Raw genomic sequence first — 15796 nt, 5'->3', positions numbered from 1 at the left:
AATACCACTTTTATAGAATTGAGGTAAATAGGACATTTTAATGAGTTGGTGGGCTAAATGGACAAGTTGAGAGAGTGAAAAATACCACTTTTATGGAGTTAAGGGATAAATAGGACATTCGATGAGTTGAGTGAGTAAAATGACCGATTTGGACAAGTTAAAAAGGTTGTGGAAGCATTAGGCCTTTTTTAATTAATCAAATAATATGGAGAAAATTACACAGAAATTCATCTTTTAACAACAACTATGTTAAGTCATAATTTCGGGTTATATCAAAGTAGTAAAATCAGTACTTTTAATATATTTTAAGAATTGAAATTTATAAATTAGAAGTCTAGAATATATTTTTTAGGGTTTATGATTTATGAATTGGAGACTAAAATTTTTAAACTATGGTGTAAAATCATAATATATAGAGAATAATGACATATTAAGAATTAAGTTTAGTGATATGATTTAGTTGTAATTTTGTATTTAATTATGATATTCATGTATTTGACTCAATAATATTTGTGTTCCTTTCTTGATACTTGGAGAACCATACTAAGAATAGCAGTCTACATATATTAGAGAAAAATGTATTACTCTGTTAACTTATTAATTCTGCTTAGTTAAATATAGAAACCTAAATGGAAAAGGAAAACAGAATCCTACACAGAAAAGGAAAAATAAAAGGGAAAGTATGAAAAATAATGTCAAAACAGTAAATTGCGTTTTAAAAAGCCTAAACGATGGAATTTGACCAAAAAGGCACGTAGCTCATAAGCGACTTTTGATCCTTGATCCGATTCCAATGAAATAGAATCCGAAAATGCAAAAATTTCGAAACCTCAAGATTAGTAGAAAATTACTAATTTGTCAAATGTTTCCATAAACTTGTTCCATATTTAACAACAAATTCTCAAATAACCATCTTCAGTTCCAACTACAAACAGTCGTGAGAAAGGCAGAATACTTATACTTGATAATACTGACATGTTTTTTCCGTGATCCGCTGCGTACAGTTTCTGAGGCATAATCTGTTGCTGTACATCCTGCCATTTTGAAGTCAGAGTGTAGTTAAAACTTAAAAGCAACCCAGAAATAGAAATGTTTGAGAATTATCATTCTCAATCAAAAACACCAGGGGATAATAATTTTCATGGAAATGGAAGGATAGCTGACGGTAGGGTTTTCAATTTCCAACATCATAACACGATTTACAGAGACAATTCGTTTGACACAATTGTCATTTATATCATATATAATCATGTGAAATCGATAGAACACATAACAATATAACCTGTTTTAACACATCTAACTCACCCCCAAAAGGTACCTTTTGGGGTGAGTTAAGCCTTTTGTTTACATGGTACCAGGGGCATGGTTTAATTTTGGAGGCTCTGCTGATATTCGCATCCCGCACCAAATGAATCGGGCATTAGAGAGGCGTGTTAAACATCCTACATTGCTAAATTGGAAAACTATAGGATTCCTTAATTATGTGAGACAATCCTAACCCTTAAAGGTACCTTTTGGTGAGTTAGACCTTTGTTTACATATATCAGGCAATTCTTGATCAAATTTGACCTATGTTGCAAGGAAATGGAAACGGATACAGAAACTGAAACAGATACTGGGAAGGTAATTTCTGAAGACATGGGGGAAACGTGTAAATATTGAAAATATAGGGACATATTTATAAATATTATAAATATAATAATACATTAAAAAAACAAGATTGGGGAACAAGATGAAGAAAGTCGAACCTCAATCGAGATTCAAGAGACGAGGATTATAGGAGAAAGAAATATGGATACAAGGAAGGAGTTCTCTCTCAAGTAGGAAGTTTCAATTTTCCTAATCTTAGATTAAATAGGAATTGCAAAATAGAAAGTTTGTATTTCCAGAATTTTAATCAAAATAGGCAGGGAAAACTGTTTAAAAACTGAGTGACATGTTTCATATTTTGGGTAATTACGGAAACGTGCCGGGAAACGTTTTGTATCAGTTTCCGAGAGTTTCCGTTTCCCACATCTGCCGGAATCGGAGAAACGCATGTCATGAAGAGTTTCCGTGCATCATAGAATTTGACTCTTGGTTTATTTAATCTCTTTGAAAAGAACCATTAGAACTTAGGATTCTGACAAATATATCCCAAAGCAATTAATTAATAGTATGACTATTTTGTTTAACTATGAACTCAGTTACTACTACCACAAATTTTACAAACATATAGAAACCACCAATCCATCTATAATATTTCTTTCTTCTTTTCCTCAAATTATATCCAACAATCCATTTGACATGATTATGATTTTCCTTGCATTAATATCATATATAAGGCAAAAAACCATCCTGACGCCCTTAGATCTTTTATTTTTTGGTGCATTAATTCCTTGAGCTTTTATTTGGTCACATTAAGTCTCCGATCTTTTTTGTCATATTAAGCCCCTGGTGACCAAAACAGTCAACTTTGAATATCAAAAATTAGTTTCGAACCGAGTTTTATGTTCAAAGCTAACTTTTTTGGTCATCTGAGGCTTAATCTGACAAAAAGATAAAAGATCAAGGGCTAATGCACCAAAATGTGAAAGATCAAGGGTGTCAAGATGCTTTTTACCCATATATAATTATGTTGAATATATACATCACATAACACGATTATAACACATCAACTCATTTTGACACCCCTAACCAAAAATCATTCTAACATGTTCGTTACCCTATAGTTCTCATGCAAGTCTTTTGTGTCAAAGGAAGAAAGTTGAGATAACAATGTTCTTAGCATACTTACTTCTTCAGCAGATGTAGACAAGGAGGAAAGCCCAATCTTATTTTTGGAAATTGAGATAACATCTTGACCCCACACAGAGAAACCAGATACTCCATCTGAGTGACCTTTAAAAACAGTAGGTTCTGGTGGACAATTCCTGGATAAACAAATATTGCACAGATATAGATGGAATCACAACTACATATTATAAAATATAGACTACACTAAAAAGCAATGCAAAGTTCTGACTTTGGTTTCAATGGCATATTAGCGAGCCATAACAGATAGAATGAATAGAACTTGTGATGCGGCTGAAGAAATTGACTTGCAAGTTCTTAGAGCGATTCCATAAATTTTTATGCAGTGGCAGTTTTGAAATTTCTGACAACTTTTGAGTTTCGGTTTTTTTTGCATTTTCGCAGTGACATTTGTGCTTTTTCGGCCAAATTCATTTGTTTAGGCCCCCGAAAATGCAAATTACTGTTTTTTGGGCTTTTATGTAATTTTCCTTTTTAAGTCTTTTCATATTCCCGAGCCTTGGCGCAACGGTAAACGTTGTTGTCGTGTGACCAAGAGGTCACGGGTTCGAGTCTTAGGAGCGGCCTCTTGCCAAATAAATTGGCAGGGGAAGGCTTGCCCCCAGTACACCCTTGTGGTGGGACCCCTCCCCGGACCCTCGCTCAGCGGGGACGCGTAGTGCGACCGGGCCGCCCTTTTTCAAGTCTTTTCATATTCCGTTTAGAAATCAGTTTAGGGTTTTGTTTTGCTATTTAAGAAGCATTTTCAGATGTCTTAAGCCGTTTTGAATAAATGAAATCTCGATTTTCTATTTACCGAAGTTCTTGAAATTTTGAAGGTTTCTGATAGGGTATTCGTGCGCCGAATCAACTATTAGCAGCGAATCTTGTTACTTTCCGCTATGTCAACTTGTAGTTAATTTTGGTAAAGCTCTAAGAATTGACTTGAAAAATGCAGGTCAATCTCTAAAGCTAAGATAGCAACTAAAATATGGAAGAAACGGCTTACTAAGCTCTGAAGAAATGGAAAACTACGAAATACCTTCTTAGGTCCCAAATTCGCAGAGCTCTATCAAGAGAACTGGAAACCAACAAATGATCCTCAGGTGCAGCCAACTGCATACATGAAAGGTTAAGAAAACTCCAGCAAATTAGAAGTGATCTTCGCTAGAAATTTGACCATACCTTTGTCACATATCCATCATGAGCCCTCCAAGAAGCAATAACGTTTCCGCTTCTCAAATCAAATAACCTGCAATGACCAGAACTTAGACCAGATGCAATCCAAGATGGTGAAGAAACAGTTCCATCTGCTGGAGATTTGTCAGATCCACATGAGCATACAGCAGAGACAAGAGATGGAAAGGAAGATTCAATAGTATCACCCCTCCAGAGATGCAACTTCCGACCCTGAGCAACATCAATAAACCTGTTTTGTTTAACAAAAGTTCACAAACTATATTAGATTAAAATAATATTTCTTCTTTGGGTCAGCTTAAGATGAATCTTAGCAATAACAAGTCACCTGAGAGAACCATTTCCAGTGCCAACTACAAGCATTTCAAGAGATTCTAAATGTTGCATACAAGTGTACAAGTTCCCATCGAATGCACTATTCAATAATCCACTTGACAATGTATTAAAATTTTGTGTATGGAGATGATCAATACTAATCTTTGGTGTAGAAGATGATGGACTTGCAAGATGTGTTGAATCAACTGATTGTTCAGCAAAAACTGATAGCATTTTCCCTGTTCTGCTATTCCAAATGTGAATAGTTCCATCACAAGATGCTACCCTTCCACTGGATGATAATACACAAATGTCGTTCACAGCCTATGAGTTGCACAAGCAATCAGAAGCATATCCACAGTCAGAGCTATATCAAATAAAAATGAGATTGGGGGTGAGGGTGAGGGTGAACCATCACTTAGAAATTAGAATTATAAGAATGACAAACATTAAGGAAAATACTCGGGTTAAATTCATCATTAGTCAATGAAATTTGATGGTTGTCGCAAAATGGTCCCTTAATTTCAATTTGTCTCAAGAAAATCATTCAACTTTGAATTTTGTCTCAATTAAGTCACTCGGGCAACTTCTAGAGCAAAAGAACACGGTAAAAGTGACTTGGCTGTCAGTAGTCAACTTTCACCGCTGACAGAAACGGCATGTGGCTACCACCCAGCTGACAAGTGTCATTTCGGTCAGGTAGGTAGAAGCCACGTGTCATCTAAGTGGTAGACAAATGTAGTTTCGGTCAGCTGTGAAAGTTGACTAGTGCCGACGGGGAAGCTAAATCACTTTTCCGGTGTCTTTTTGCTCTTGAAGTCACCGGATTGAACGATTTTATTGAGAAAATTGAAATTAAGTGACCATTTTGCGATAACCATAAAAGTTCAGTGACCAACGATGCATTTAACCCAAATTCTTACAGGGGCCAACCCAGACCTTAGTCGGGTTTAGTTTATGGTAAGAAGGTGACATCTTGGGCACAAAGTGAGGAGAGTACAAACCTCCTCATGACCATAATAGCCAGATATACAATTAAGTCTTGAAACTTCCCACTTTTGTATAGATCCTTTAAACCCTGGGCCAGTGCCTGCAGTAAAAACCATACACTCATCTTGGCTAACAGCTAATGATCTCAGGGCTCCATTATGTGCACGTATTGAATACAGAATAGATGCTCTAATCTTCCAGGGAAGTTCATCTTTCAAACTTCCAACACGCCCAACAAAATCAGGCCCATCCCAGCTGTCAGCTGGACTGGGAAACCAAAACCAAGGTTCTCGCTTTGTAAGATTTGAGGCTGCTAACGGACTTCCAAATGAACTATGATGAGTGCCATCAGACCGTCTCGGACTCTGAGTTATTAAATTTTTGGAACTTCTAGTTCCTTGCGATTGTGGGATAGACCACCCAACCCCATTAAGCAATAGCTTAGCAGGATTGTACTCGGATGCTGTCTTCATAAAAGCATGCCTTTTAGGAGTTGTATTTTCTGCTCCATTCTGAGTTGATTCTCCTGGATATTCCCACTGAATCATAATAGGTTTAGATGTATCAAGCATTAAAATTAAACATATACAAGTACCGTAGCTGCATATAACACACGAAAGAACAGTAAAATTTCAAATGTATATAATAAACATGATGGAAGCATACTTTCCAATTATAACAGCGCAAAAGAAACTGCTCAAGAAGCAACCATGTGGCACAGCACTGGCGAAGCTTCTCAATCCCAAGAAGAGAGGCAAAATAAGGATACAAAAGTAACCTACATACAAAGACAATAACAAATGAAAACAAGGAGATATAATGGAAGTTGACTGTTTATATATGATATATCAATACAATTTTTGCAACTTCATGCAGTATGGAATAGTGGTATGATCATAATCAATTCACAACTGAACATAGTAATACCCACACAAGGTCCATACGACTTTCTATTTGAACTTCCCCATCTATTCTAGGCTTGGAAACCCTCGAGCTTCTGCTGAAGGAACCAGAACCATTTTCCCTTTCCTGTGAGAAAGCTAGCTCATCAAAGAACTCTTTAAGTTGTGGTAGAACATGTTCTGCTGTTAATTCTGATCCAATTCGCTGACAAACTGCCATGAGAGTTGTAGCAGCAACCTGGCCATGCAGCCCCAACCATATCAACATATAGAAACAGCGTAATTGGCATGGAAGAGCAAAAAAAGAGGGGGGGGGGGATAACTATTATAGGAAAAGGAAATTAAGAGAACAAACTTGAAGAACAGAGAAAAAGGCAGTGCATGGTGACTGACTGAACCAGAAGTGGTTTGTAAACAAATCTTAACTATCAAAAGAAGTTGTTGATTCCAAAGGATTAACAGCAAACTTTTTGACTCCAAATCACACACTCGTTGATGAGAAATTATAGGGCATATCAGACACCAGTTGACCATATAAGCAACATATTAATCTTGAGGAACCAAAAAGTTGTATTGTAGCAAATGAATGTTGACACTGCCTAAATTCAAGACAAACCTCATTCGCGTTCAGTTGACGTTACTGCAATGCAAGAGATTTTAAAACCTTCAACTGTGCATGATTATGCATTTAAAAAGCCTATATTTCATTCTTTGTCCAGGACAGGCAAAATAACTGTTACAAAACAAACAAGATATATGCATCTGAATAGGTGGGCAAACAATTTTATGATGCATATTCATTTGTTTCCAATATCTTCAATTGAAGAACAACATTCACATCATATTGGTTGAGAAACAAATAAAGCATGGATACGAGGATGCATAAAGAAAAGGACATGAATATTTAGCCCACCTGGTGCACTAGAGTTTCCAAGTTCGTCTGCATCAGAACAGTAACATGTAAACTACTCCTGCCCTGCATAGTTAAATATCTAGAGTTAGTTCTTCAAGAAGCTGACCAAGCCTTTAACAAGAAGTGAAATTCAAATAATGAAAACTAAGCGAAGTATCCCTACTTCTATGAGCTCCTTCACAACCACCTCCCGTGGCAAGAATGCAACTAGACCATCAAATGTGCTCAAGCAATCAATAAGGGCTAAAGCATTCCAGCTTTGGACAGGCTCAGGCTTGTTCAGCTTTGAGATGTTGACACAAGAACGAACAACTTGTTTAAGTAAGGGTAGCATCTGTCTGATAATGAAGGACTCGCCTAAAAGACCACCTAAAAGATCGAAAGAGATATTTTAAAGAACAGAACATGCCAATTAGAGAAAGAGGCATCGGTCCCTTCAACCAATGAACTGAAAATACCAATTCTAACCAGCGCATCAATTCCATCAGGGCAGAGCCCCTTCCCGAAACAGTGAATCAGAGGCAAGATTGTCTGGATCAAGGCACAAACATCAGAATGTTACGAATGCAAAAAAAAAAAAAAAAAAAGGGAACTTAGAACTTCTCAATTATGTGGGTGCATGCTCCATAAATACCATATTCAATAATCAGAAAATAAATAATAACTAACCTGATTGAATGTGATTGGTACACCAAGCTCTTCACTTGTACCAATCAGCAGCACAGAAGCAACAGCAGCTGAGCCCTTATGAGGAGCAATGTACAAATTTGATATAACTGAAGGATGTATAGTTTCCAGATATGCTTGTTTACCCACGAGGTTCCAAATTTCTTGCACAAATGAACCTTGGAGAAGCGATACTTTCAAGTGGGAATAACCTGTAGTCTGAATTGAATGTCCCAATCAGTAAGAAGCGAAAAGATATTTCTACATGTAATTACAAGGCAAGGAACTAGCCTGTAAAATCTTCTTGATAGCTAGCAAGACCAGTGTCTTCACTGCTTTTGGTGTCAAACATTTTATGAATTCTTTCAGCAGTATGTAAGCCCATTCAGCTTCATCATCAGACTGAGGATTCACGAGAAAGGGTAAACAAAAGGGGGCACACATTTCAGTCGCAAAGGTACCCATTGCCTTCAGTACTCCTTGTTTTGCAAAATTTGCAGCATATTGAAGACGGGATCCGTTAGTTGTGAGAAGCTGAAGTGGTGCGATAAACAAGTAGGATGACTTGATAGTTGTAGGAAAATAAGGTGACTCCAGAAGATTTTTGGCTGATGGCCTCCTAAACATTTTGAGAGAGAAAAGAAACAAAGAAATAGTTCAATCACACCTGCACTCATAAAAGCGAACAAGAGAAGACAATGATACACACACAAACACATAATAAGAACCTTTTCCAATCCTCCTGGATGCAAGCTTCAATGAGAAGTTTAGCATGAGGGGGAAGTTCCTGCAATGATTCAGGTAAAACACCACTTTCCATATACATAGCTAATGAGGTTGTATTGAAGAGTGGCCTCCTCAAATAAAGTTCTCCCATAATACATCCAACAGAAAAAATGTCCTTTGCAAAATCTTCAGACGAGTTCCTTGAATATGATAACTTTTGCCTCCAAAGCAATGACTCTTGGTATCCCATTGAACCTTCAATCCCATCCTCCATATGCTCAAGAAGATAATTTAAATTAATATGAGATGCCAGGCCACCATTCTTAATAACTTCAAGTGGCTTAGATGTACTTCTATCATTACTTTGAGCTGCTGGTGCTTCTGACAACAGCATATCTTTAAATTCTTTTTTTCGGTCATAGCAATAGTGAGGACTCAAATGGCCAGCATGTTCAGAAAATGTAGATGCTTCTTCCAATTCATGCAAATAAGCAGTTTCAGAAAAAAGAGATGTGTCACTTTCTGCTCCATTTGACTTGCAATTATACAAAGCAGCTGCAGATGTCTTATTATTGTGTTTCTTCCTTGTAGAGCCTAGACGTACAGGATGTGGTCGAGTAAAGAGCTGACGACGTCCCACTGACCTTGGCATTGTCGTCTCTGATGAAGGCAGCATGACATTCTTGGCAACAACAGCTTCCTGGCCAGACATTTTGTAACCAAAGGTAATGTCAATCCACTGATGAATTTGACATGAGACCTTGTCACTTTCTAAAGCATCTCGATGCAGTTTAATGAACTCCTCTGGACTGCTAGCCCATGAAGGTACTGCAAGGTCAGTCATGCCAGAGTGCAGAGAATAAAAAATTTGAGGATCACAGTAGAACTCCGGAATGCACTCATCAGGTGTCCATTGGTACAATCTTAGCATGTTAGACGGATATTCATTAGGTTCGTAGACTGAACGAACTGCTAAACGCAGAACACTCAAAGGTAACCTCCTAGCTTTGTAACTGCAGACAGCTAACTCAGAAAGGCATTCATCTGATATATGATGTGGAATTTCTGATGTTGCATAAGTGAAGTCCAACTGTTCATCACCTTTTGCCAACCGCCATTTGCTTTTGCTCAAGTCTCGCCACCCTAAATCAGAATTCTCATCAGGCTTGATACTAAAGTCTATGATCCATGGCATTACGGTATGAAATGTATGGTCTCCCCATCTTCTCCCAGCCAATTTGTTTAAGACAAGAAGATATTCAAAATTGCTCAGCTCTCCCTTCCACCATTGATCAAATTGAGAATGCCAATCCATAGAGTGGAAAAGCTTCAAATCAGCATAGAGTCCTTGAGAAGAACAACCATCCATGCAGCAATGTGCTCTCGCAGCAGCAGCAGAATGACTCAATTCACCATCTTGTGAATTTGAATTACATCCAGAGTTCGGCTTGTTACATATGGGTAACCAAGACCAGCATAAATTACTAAGCATTACATTAGATGGCCGTATCTTACCATGGGAAACACCTAAACCATGTAAGCAAGCAAGGGCAGACAACAACTGATACAGCAAAAATCTTATATGCCACTCAGAATTTAAGACATTGGGGCAGTAATGTAAAATACTTTCCAAGGTATGTGGAGTTTTTGGAAGCACCGAATAAATATGTCCCGATGTTTTAAGGTATCCAAGAGTAGGTGCTATATTTGGATGCCTAAGGCAGCCAGGGATGCTACTCTCATCAAATGTTGGTATCCCAACCATACGAAGAAAATTTACACTGTCTAGCCCTGAAGCTTTTCCTTCAATCAGAAGATTAAGTGAGTACAATACATGATCTTCCAGACACCCAGACAAAAAGCTAGAAACTAGCCTCTCAAAGACCATTGAAGAACAATTATCAATATGAGCAACTGGGGTCAAAGCATCAATTGTACGGGAGCATGGAAACCTACTAGAATGATAACAGGTAGAACTTTCACATCCAATAGGGTTTATGAATTCTACTTCGTCAGAACTTGGAACATCAAAAGCTTGGTCTAGTGAAGATTCTGGTTCACTTTGCCCGGCACTTGCATCACTGGCCTTTGATGGATTTTCACTGACTTCAGACAAAGGCATATCACCAATCCCATGAATGTCACCATTTACACCATTTTGTATCATACATCCATCACTGCCAATAAGAAGCCATATTCAGTCAAAATTAGATCATGTTTTTATAATAAATGTGACAAGTTATTGCAACCAACATGATAAAGATGCTTGATAAGGTCGAAGATCGAGCAATTTGGTAAATTCTGCCAAGTTTTAAGGTGTCCGATTGTTTGCGTTTCTGAACCCTATTCTGATTGGAAACGGGCCAACGGTCAAAACTCATAGCATAGTACGAGCCCCATCCTCTTTTGGCCAAATTCGATCGTTTAGGGATTTTCACATTACCAATGTTCGTGCCTCGAATCAACTATTAGCTACGAAACGTGTTCTTGTTATTCCTATTTATAGAACCCTAGCTTTCTGCATTCAACCGAATCAACAGACTGCTAGCAAAACCAATTAGTTCGGCCGTATCAATACTCAATTCCATAGGAGCTATTCCATCCATTGATCAGCTAACGTGTGATATACATGCTATTCCAAAATTATAGCATTAACAAATATCTCTTTATTATTAGGTGTGCTTTGAAAATGGATATTCAGTTTCTTCTCATACATAAATGTACCCGTCAGAATTTTAGTCAAGACAGACAGACAGAGTTTTTTAGGTTGTATGATCCTAATATTCTTAGCAATCACTAGTTCTTCCTACCTAAAGTTCAGAAAATAGAAATCTAACATATACAAAACATCCAATTTCCAAACAGTATCACTAAGGGCAAAAGGTATACACGTATTTAGCCAAGCAATCGTGGTCGTCTCTAGTTAGCCGCTCCAAAATAAAGTGAGAAGCCGAAGCCAGTGAATCTCCATTAGAATTTGGAATCTGCACCATTTCAAACAGAGCAGAGAAATAAATAATTACATAATAAACTTATAAATTGCAACAGAGGAAGAAGGGGAGCGAAACCTGAACAACAGCAGAAGAACCGATGGGGAGAGCAGAATCGGATAGGCCATAGCAGAAGAGTAGTTGGTCCGAGAAATCGGACTTGATTTGCTGTTGAAGACAGTCAAAGCAAGTCTGTTGTTGCTCCATCTTCGCGTTACACTTTCATTTCATCTCGTATTTTCTGGAGAAGCTAAAGCTAGCAGTTGAGTAAATTTCATAGACAGTTGAATACAGCTCCAGATCAACATAAACGCACCGTTTCACCAAAAAACAAAAGTACCAAACGACAGCGTTTCATATTAACTGCTATAATCTACCTTAGGGAAGGGCTTAATCCATCCTGATTTTTGATATATACACAGTTGTTTGTTCATTCACCATTAAATCTAAAACTTATTACATTTAGGCTAAATATATGAGAGGTTCTGAACTTATCTAAAAAGATTGATTGACCCATGAACTTCCATGATAACCTCTAAGCTTGCTTAAAGTGTCATGATTATAAATCTATAAAAACGTTATAAAAATTTACAAAACAGGAAGTTAATTTGTTTTAAAAACTTAAAATCATGAATTAGACTTTTATTTTGTAAGTTTTGAAATCTTTTACGAATTTAAGCAAATTGCAATGTACATCGCTTTAAACAAGTCCATATAGCAAATAGATCATGGTAAGCAAGTTCAGGGGGTCAAGAGGTCACTTTAAACAAATCTAGAAGGCTAATAAATTATTTTAAGTAAGTTGAAGGGCTAATAGAACACTGTGTAAGTTCATGGGGCAACCAAGCTTTTTGGACAAGTTCAGGAGGCTTTTGATATGTATTGACCCTTAAGTCTAAGGTGTTGTTTGATAAAACTGAAAATTAAGTGCTGAAAAAATAAGTACTGAATTTTAAGTGCTGAATATTATAAGTACTGAAAATATTGAGTGATATAATTATTATAAAATTATTAATTGATAATGTTTAATTTAAAATGTTAAGTTAAATATTTTGACTTATCAAAATAAGTGTTTTTTAACTTAATTTATTAATTTAAATGGTGGATAAATAATTGTTATCAAACGTACTTAAATTAAATAAGTACTTAATATTTTAATTTAAGTTATTAAGTGGTTTATCAAACAAAACCTAAGTCTTAGAATGTTTTAATCTCCATCCTAAGATTTTAATAAGCTTAGATCTACGGTAAATGACTAAATTCATTTGGTCATCAAGGTCCATGTGATCAACGATACATGACAAATCAAGACTCAATGTGTTTAAATGAAGGCTTCATACATCAAAGGCCTCGTGAATTTGTCCAAAAAGCTTGATTGACCTCCTAAACTTACATGGTGTCTCGTTAACCCCCTCAACTTGTTTAAAATAACTTACTAGCCACCTGAATTTGTTTAAAATGATCTATTGGCCCCCCAAACTTGCTTACAATGGTCATTTGCCCATAAACTTGTTCAAAGAAACATACACTGCAATTTATATAAATTCGTACAAAAATTCAAAACTTAACAAATAAATGCCTAAATTGTGATTTTAAATTTTTGAAATAAATTAACTTTCTATTTTTTACATTTTTATGGCGTTTTAATAAATTTAAGAACTTACTCAAAACATTTTAAGTAAGTTTAAAGGATTAATAAGACATTATGACTAATAAAAAATTTAAAACATAACATATATCGCTAATAAAAATTCAAAACATAACATATAAAAGATTCAATTTTACACTTCTCTTTAAAAAAATTCTTTCTCCAATATATGAATGACTTCAAAACGAAAATTTGAAAAAGCTTAAATTACTTAAAATATTATTAATTCTTGGAATTTATTATTTTGAGGTTGTTAATGGCTATTTTGAAACGTTGATTTAAAGTTTAATGATTAGAAACTATAAAATTAAGTAGTTTTAAGTAAAGTTTTGAAATTTAGTAGCATAATGGAAAATGAATAAACTTAAGTGGTTACATATTTCCATAATTACCATGATGATTTGAACCACTAATTCTGCTTCCGATAGGAAAGCCATACAATAATCTCTAAGAGTAATTCTAGTGGATATCATTTCATTGTTACTTTGGAAATTTAGTTACTCACAGCTAGTAGAAAGCTTGTTATTAAAATTGGTGAGTTACTAATTTTGTTGACATACTTTGGGTCGTAAGAAAAAATTTAAAAAATACTCTATAAAAGAGCATCAGAATCACGTGAGGCACCTGATTGGCTGAATCTGCGCATGTAATTCACATTTCAGAAACAGCGCGTCAGGTGTCTCAAAATAGTGGAAAGTGCTGTCTGCTTTTACTGATCTCTTCTCTCCAACTTTTGCAGTATATATTTTTTAATTGTGGCTTTTTTCTTTTATAATCCCTTATCATTAATTATGCTTTATTTTTTGACCCCATAAAGTTAAAAGGTTACAACTACTCTAATAGGGTATTATTTGAAAGGGTAACTTATGTCTATGTGGCACCACTTAAGTGCCACCACCACCAGTGATGCTTTAAGATGGCAAAGAGCCCCAAAGCAAGCTGTATGAAACCCAAGCAAAGAAACTTTTTCGTCTCCATTGGTTGTCATGCATCTCATGCACGTTTTACTACAACAGTGACTTGAAGAGCCAGAGTTCTCTACCAAAATCCCTGCTCCTTAACAACAGACGCCAGCAGCAATATGAGGAAGATCATCTTCTTGACTCGTAATTGGCATGTCACTGCAACATGAATTTGCTAAAGACAGAAATCTAGCTACATGTTTAGAAAGTCTAGCTTCTTGCACCAGTTTTAATATTTGTTCCTTGATAGCAAACTTTCCCCTTTCCTATTGGCTTACACTTGTACCACTATCTTCTTGTCTCCGAACTTCTGCAACCCACGTAATAAATTCTCCAAAATCTGATGGGAGAGATGTAAAACCAACATAGAACAAGTTGGGGATGTCTTTCACATATTTTGACTTTAAGAGAAAAAGACCATCATCCACTAAATATTTTGCAATAGTAGCCCGACTCTCATGTCCGCAGCTCAGGGTATTAAGCAGTCCCAGCTTAATGTGAGGTCTTGATATAAGTATAAATCCTTTGTGTTGCATAGTTGCCTCATTAATGCTATTTATAACCTCCCAAAAAAGTTTTACATGAACCCAATGTGGAGGGTAATTGAGCTGTTCAACATCCAAAATCAATGACATGTCTCTTCCAGCATGGTAACCTCTAATAGGTGAAAAATGACTCAATTCTGTCTGTTTAAATGTCCCTTTGTGATAAAATGACATCAAATGACAGTCATCAGATATAGAACATTTAAGGACATATTGACAAAAGTCATCAACAATACTCTGATCTATTCGAAATGCTTCAACCTTTGCTCTAGCATAGTGAGTTAAACAAAAAAAGCTTCCTCATGGTGATACCTAAGTAAGTTATATCTATTGAAGAATCGTTAAGTGCAGCAAGCAAGGCAACAACATAATCAAGACTATATGCATTGGAGATACAATGGATCAGTAAAAGGTTTCAGAAGAGCATTTCCAACACTCCTCATTGTCATGTCCAAAAACCATTAAGGAAGCATTGCACCATTCCATCGTCTACGCAGCTCAAGTTTTAGGAGTGCACAACCTCCACTGCCTCCATCATAATCAACGCCCAAAAGGGTATATGGAAGAACCCAATAAGGAAGCATTGCACCATTCCATCATCTATGTGACTCAAGTTTTAGGAGTGTACAACCTCCACTGTCTTCATCATAATCAATGCCCAAAAGGGTATATGGAAGAACACCACCACTAATCACTAGATTCTCAAAGTGCATGGCCATCTTTCTACATTTTTTAGAAAGCTCAAGTCCCAATCTTACATTTATGATCTTGCAAGTCAAACCAACAAAATAAGGGTCTTTATCCCCTATCTCCATTAGTGCTTGCTATATTTCCCTATGAAAAGACACTTCAGTAAAGATATACTGTTGAAGTATGAACCATGGAATCACTAAGATGCTAACAGCTCCTAAGACCTCATCCATTAGCTTCACTAATGGAATTCCTCTCCCCCCCCACTTAAGGCATTATTGTCCCCCAAGAATGTAACATTTTACTGGGATGCCACATAATCCATACTTGGCTTGTAAAATTGATTATACATAGATGCATGAAGAATCCATATGTGAACTCTTCTGAGATGGGTCCAAGTTGGTCTTCCTTTTGATGTCTTGAGGATCCCTTGCATTGATAGGCCCAATAAGAGGTGGATGGTTAGGATCCCTTCATTGC

The 15796-nt window shown here is 36.4% G+C and overlaps 1 protein-coding gene and 1 pseudogene across 1 annotated transcript; both read right to left on the bottom strand.

Moving 5' to 3' along the window:
- Positions 1–836: 836 nt before the first annotated feature.
- LOC136220140 (protein GFS12) lies at positions 837–11726 on the bottom strand. Its single transcript, XM_066007854.1, has 16 exons — positions 11550–11726; positions 11371–11465; positions 8484–10658; positions 8047–8374; positions 7759–7974; positions 7548–7620; positions 7253–7458; positions 7090–7152; positions 6206–6414; positions 5941–6052; positions 5289–5813; positions 4298–4608; positions 3958–4201; positions 3815–3888; positions 2777–2912; positions 837–1034 (listed from the first exon to the last, which is right to left on the bottom strand). The coding sequence occupies exons 1-16, from the start codon at positions 11676–11678 to the stop codon at positions 888–890; spliced, it is 5043 nt and encodes a 1680-aa protein (XP_065863926.1). The 5' UTR covers positions 11679–11726; the 3' UTR covers positions 837–887.
- A 2240-nt stretch (positions 11727–13966) lies between these two features.
- On the bottom strand, positions 13967–15075 carry LOC136217536 (glutathione gamma-glutamylcysteinyltransferase 1-like; annotated as a pseudogene).
- Positions 15076–15796: the final 721 nt, after the last annotated feature.

This window comes from Euphorbia lathyris, chromosome 2 (assembly GCF_963576675.1).
Source record: "Euphorbia lathyris chromosome 2, ddEupLath1.1, whole genome shotgun sequence".
Taxonomy (NCBI): domain Eukaryota; kingdom Viridiplantae; phylum Streptophyta; class Magnoliopsida; order Malpighiales; family Euphorbiaceae; genus Euphorbia; species Euphorbia lathyris.
Note: the sequence above shows the minus strand (reverse complement) of the source record. Positions and strands in the feature narration are given on the sequence as shown.